This window comes from Sparus aurata, chromosome 22 (assembly GCF_900880675.1).
Source record: "Sparus aurata chromosome 22, fSpaAur1.1, whole genome shotgun sequence".
NCBI classification, from domain to species: Eukaryota; Metazoa; Chordata; class Actinopteri; order Spariformes; family Sparidae; genus Sparus; species Sparus aurata.
This window is the reverse complement of record NC_044208.1, coordinates 23916312-23922052: the sequence shown is the minus strand read 5'-3', so window position 1 is coordinate 23922052 and position 5741 is coordinate 23916312. Positions and strand designations below refer to the sequence as shown.

At 40.5% G+C, this 5741-nt stretch overlaps 1 protein-coding gene across 1 annotated transcript; it reads right to left on the bottom strand.

Moving 5' to 3' along the window:
- Positions 1–1619: 1619 nt before the first annotated feature.
- Positions 1620–5423, bottom strand: LOC115573631 (protein LEG1 homolog). Its single transcript, XM_030404496.1, has 8 exons — positions 5098–5423; positions 4857–4943; positions 4010–4083; positions 3077–3181; positions 2714–2832; positions 2280–2421; positions 2075–2171; positions 1620–1977 (listed from the first exon to the last, which is right to left on the bottom strand). The coding sequence occupies exons 1-8, from the start codon at positions 5393–5395 to the stop codon at positions 1826–1828; spliced, it is 1074 nt and encodes a 357-aa protein (XP_030260356.1). The 5' UTR covers positions 5396–5423; the 3' UTR covers positions 1620–1825.
- Between the last annotated feature and the right edge of the window lie 318 nt (positions 5424–5741).

The following is a 5741-nucleotide window of genomic DNA, read 5'->3' as shown; positions in this document are numbered from 1 at the left end:
TCTCGTTCCCTCGCGCGTCAGATTTATCGTCAATCGACTGTGAAATGTATTTACAGAAAGAAGCTTAATACATTACCAGGAAAGCCTAATGTCATAAACACAAACTGAAAAAAAAAGGCATTCAGTGTATGTTTGGCTCTGGCCAAGATGGCCGTGACTGATATGAACCCATTATAATCTATTGGGGAGATAAACCATCAATTCCCACTGAAGACATGTCTGCCTGTCTGTTTATCTGCCAGCATCTCTGTGTATTCATGTTTTCAGAACCCCCACAGAATTTTTCAAAGAATACATATTTCAAAATATTATAGATATTATTTCAGACATCTATCATCACATTATTATGGCCCATGGTTTGTGCTTTGTCATTTGACATTTCATAAATGGTTAGTACTTTCATCAGATGACCACTAGAGAGCACTATTGTACTAAAGTAAAGCTGTAATGACACAATACTACATGATTTAACATGATTTAACATGAGGATGTGTTCGCTGAATGTCTTTACAATCACAACTAAATAACTCAGATACATTTAGGCATTTGTCAAAAAGTGGATACAGTCGTATCTTTAAACCCATCTGCCTGCCAGAGAAAAGTCCTGTATTCTACTAAATATTATCTATGAAACATACTTAAAGCTGCTGCACGAATATCTTTTAATTCATTAAAATAAGTGTTTAATAGCTCTATATTCCAACAGTAATTATTGTGTATTGTGTTTGGTCTCTCATCCCCCAGTGCTCACAGCAGCTTTAAGTATCAAAGGTAAAAAGTATCAGGTTTTATGAAAAATATCCAAATATCAGTGTATATAATTTGTTATTGATAATGCACACATGTGTAAGAAAGATTTTGATGGAATAGTTGGTTGAGGTGGAGTTATTGAATTACTTTATGTTAGATCTGTAGTGACAGAGCTGCAACAGATTTGTCCATTGCATGACAGTAAGCTGCCAATTATTTTGATAATTGGTTAATTATTTAAGTCATTAACAACATTAAAAAAAAGATAATGATGGAGTAGAAGATTAAGAGATTAATCAACAATGAAAATAATTGTAGGTTGCTATCTTATAAACTCCCGGGCCAGAAAAAAAAAAAGTCACACACTCTAAAACTGTTTGACCGCCTTTAGCTTTGATTATATCACGTGTTTGCCATGACATCATTTTTAATGAGCTTCTGCAGTGTCACAACATTTATTTACGTCCAGACTTGCATTATATTTCTGAAACTGATCACTTATTTTCTAGGTAGCCACTAACAACTGCTGTCAGGTAAATAAAGTGGAATAAAAGTGACATTTTCCCTGTAGAAATATAAAGAATGCTTATAGAGAACAGAAATACTCAAGTGAATTTAAAGGGCCACTATGTAGTTTTTAGAGAAGAAATTCAAACTAAGAATTGTAAAAGGTAATAATACAAATTCAGCCATATCTATTTTTCTCATGACTGAGTAAACAAGCTGTTTTCAGAGGAATATAACCAGAACACTGTATGAAGCTAGAAAGGTGGCAGGGTCCGCCACGTATAAACAAAGTAAAACTGTATGACATTGTGTTGTCCTTTTGTTTATGCAGTTAATTGAGTCACGGAAACATGGAATCAGTCTGCGCTGCACACATTGTGACATACTCAACTTTATTGCAGTTGTAAGTTTTAAGATGTTCTGTGGAAACAAAGACCTCCCTTACATTCACAAGTAATCCGAGATGTCAGCTTTGCCGTTTTGTATTAAAAATCTCCTGGCATTGACTCTTAGCAAAAAAGTTGCATTGCCCTGAGTGATATGTATAAAAGCAATCTTGTATTTTCTCTTAGCAGCTCCTAGTTATTTGAGTGACGACGGAGATGAAGTTGGTCATTGCTTCGGTGGGATTCGTCATCAGCTGCTCCATCATCACCCTGCCTTTCTCTCTGGTCTCGAAGGTACACATGGCTCTTTTCCACATGGTCACCAGCGACCCACCTGGAAGATGACATGATTAGGATCAGCCTTAAAAAGCTTAAAGTGTGTGTCTGTGTGTGTGTGTGTGTGTGTGTGTGGGTGTGTGTATCTGCCATACCCAGTAGAGTGTTGATTCTGTCCAGCCAGGAGAAAGTACTCAGAGTGCTGTTCTCCTCCAGGCTCAAATCGGCAATATTGGGTGCAACGTCGGCCTCCTAGATGTACCGATGTGACAGGCAGGACAAAACTCAGATGAAGTAAAAACATGATTTAGGCTCAGAGAAGAATGGATTGATTGATTGATGGAGATGTGGTGGACGTACCTGTAAAATACGACTCGGCAGAGGTTCCAGGAAAACCTTTGATTTTTCCAAACTGGATTGGAAACGGGACGCGGAAACGTACTCTGCCGAGTTGAGCCAGCTCCTCATGAAATTCTTCTCTGTGGAGGAGTAGGAGACCTTCCTGAAGGAGAGGAAAGGGACAACAGAGATGAGAAGGTTTAAAGGAATAGTTCGACATTTTGGGAAATATGCTTATCTGCTTTGATGCTGAGAGTTGCATGAGAGGATTGATGATGCTCTATAGCGATATCTTTACAGTATGCCATTTTCAACAGTACCTCGCTAATAATCCCACAATGCAATGCTTGAACTGTACAGATGAGAACAGTTTGGGGCAAACTACCTGTTGGTTGCAGCCTTATATGTGGCAGAAAGACAGATAGATGAACCCTAACCCTCCACAGATAGATTACCTGTCGTTGCATGCGGCAGTGGCATGAGTTGAAGACGTTTGGGCATCCCAGTAGAGACCGAGGAGATTGTCTTTCTTCTCGTTGTCGGAGACAGAAGGGTCAGTCTCAGCAGAGAGGCCCTGTAACCACACACATTGAAGACTCTCTTCAGGGAACAGGTCGAGATATCTTGATTTGTAGACCCCCCGCCTGGTACCATGTATACCCTTGTTTTTTATACAATTGTTCGAGTTTTGCTGCACATAACAAGTGAACTGATGTTAAAGTGAAAGATCAGTGCAGTGTCCCTATTTTCACTGTGTGTATTCAAAAGGGTGTGTGTGTGTGTGTGTGTGTGTGTGTGTGTGTGTGTACTGCATGTACCTGGAAGAAGGCATCCCACTTAGTCATGGGGTCGGCGTATTTAGCTGCGCAGTCAGTATATGTGGTGCAGTAGTCCGTTACGCCTTCAGGCACCATCATCTGGACCTGATAAGATCAATAACAATAATTACAACAATCATCATCGTCATCATCATCATCATCAAAACCAAAACAATAGGCAAGTGTCTCATTTGTGTGGGGACACATATAACATCATTTCTTTTTGCCGTGCTAGCAGCACAAATAGCGCCTCGACCACTTTGATCCAGACTGAAATATCATTGGCTAATTGGCGCCTCTCATTTCTACATAGTGTTGCTTTAACGGTGCCTATTGGATGACCCCTAATGACTCTGGTGATCCACTGACGTTTCTCCTAGCGCCATCATGAGGTTTGAAAATGTGCACAATTTATTAAAATACCTTCCAATTGTATGACTTCAGCCTCAATTGCACTTTAACAAATGTTAGCATGCTAACCTTCTAAACCAAGATGACGAACACGGTAAAGCATCTTAACTGCTGAACATTAGCATGTTAGCATCCTTATTGGGAGCATTGTTTAGCTTGTTGGTGTTAGCATTTAGCTCAAAGCGCTGCTGACATCCCTGTGTGAGTGCTGAGCGATCATGTTTTCGTCAAGTCATAGCTTTGCAACTCAAAAGAAAGGATGTGCGTCACAGGACCACTGTGCAGTTTTGGAGAAGACATTTTCTCACATTACACATTAACACATTCATTTTTTTTCCTATATATGATTTAACAAGTTGTTCTCAGAGGTAAATAAGCTCCCCAGAACACTGTTTGAAGCTAGAAATATAGACAAAGTCAGTGTGTGTATTCGGTTCATCGGTCATGAAAACAAAGACAGTTTGTTCATTTAGTTTGTTTATCAGTTATGATCTTTCTCTTCGGAAAAACTGCAGAAAGTACCTGAACTCCAGGTCCCATGAAGCCTTGCTGTGCAGCAGACAGGAAGGGCAGAACAGAGGTAAAGTAGTTCACACCTGGAGGAGGAAGAAGTGGTTAAGTGTTTAGTGTTCTCTTTGTATTTGTATGTAAGTGTGTGTGTGTGTGTGTGTTAGGGCTGGGTATCGCCAGGTACCTCCCGATACGATAATATCACGATATTTTGCCCACGATAAAGATAATATCACGATACAGCGATTCTGCGATAATCGATATATTGCAAGAAATTTCATCCACAATACATCACGATATCTGTGTCACTGAAGAAATTCTGAATTTATTGACTGCACTGAATCCATTTCACAGGAATTACAAAACATTGTCAATCAATTTCACATGAATGACAGCCAAGTAAACAAAGAGTATATTGCACAGTGTCTCTTCTTAACACACACACTGACTACAACTATCATTAAATATCTATATGTGTGGGTTTCAGAGTTACTTAAACCATTTTTTAAATTTTATTTGGTTGTATACCTATGTTTGAATAAAGATAAAGTTGTCCTCCGAAGAGGGGAGGTGGGCCAAAAAAAATAAAAATAAATATATATTTTTTTTTTTACATTTTTAAATATTGATATTGGCACCAGTGTATCGATAACGTACCTCAAGACGAAATATCGCGATATATCGTAGTATCGATATTTTGGCATTATTATTATTATTATTTATTTTATTTTTTTTACATTTTTAAATATCGATATTTGGCACCAGTGTATCGATAACGTACCTCAAGACGAAATATCGCGATATATCGTAGTATCGATATTTTGGCTCACCCCTAGTGTGTGTGTGTTGTACAACTTACAGCCCCACCAGCTCTGAGGGGAAATGCACATAGTATCTCCAGTTTGCAGGCCACAGGTTGTCGTACCGGTGGGGTCAGCGAGGCGACCTGTGGATCAACATGTTGAACATGACAACATGAGCTGACGGGCTGAAAATGTTCAGTCAGTTTAGGGCAAGAGAAAGGATCCTATTGTTTATGTAATGCTTTTTAGGGAAACATGTTATAGATAAATGAGGAAATAAAGTAATTTTGATCTTACCTGAGGTCAACATCCACCCAAGCTGCAGTGCCAGTCCCCACAGAGGACTGTCTGTGGCATTTCCCCCCATGCAGCCCAGGAATGGGTCTGTAGCAGATATCGTCAGCCGGAGCAGACTCATGCGCTGGAGGTAGTTCCAGGGGTCTGGAGTCAGGATGCCTTCCTGTATCGGCATGTCGGTCACCTGGCCGGCTGTGTGGGCCCACAGGATGGGCATGCCGTTCTCTAAAACGACGGCAGAGCTGCTGAGAGACACCGCACATGCCAGGAGGAGGCCGAGGACCGTTGGATGGAGCATGACTGCGGAGAGTGTCAGAGTCAAGAGGACTGAGAGTCGTTGCACAGATACGAGGCTTATATACTCTCTGCCCACATTCACGTGTTCCGACCCACACGAGCAAACACACAGATACACCCGCTCACCTTTGGCCATGTGACAGGTCGTTCACTGGACCCTCAATCACGGACAGATAAGATAATGTGTTTACATAGAGAGCAGCACTGTACAAATCCTTCAAAACAGAACACACACACACACACACACACACGATCAAATGAAGACAACACAAAAGGCCGATCGTTTCACTCAGTGCTTCACTGTTGTTCAATCACTCACTCGGGTTGTTCACACGGCACATTGGATG

Coding starts and splice junctions, on each gene's coding strand:
- LOC115573631 (XM_030404496.1), bottom strand. CDS start 5,395: ATGCTCCATCCAACGGTCCTCGGCCTCCTCCTGGCATGTGCGGTGTCT. Junction 4,944..5,097: donor TGGGTGGATGTTGACCTCAG/GTAAGATCAAAA, acceptor GTTGATCCACAG/GTCGCCTCGCTGACCCCACC. Junction 1,978..2,074: donor CAGAATCAACACTCTACTGG/GTATGGCAGATA, acceptor GTCATCTTCCAG/GTGGGTCGCTGGTGACCATG.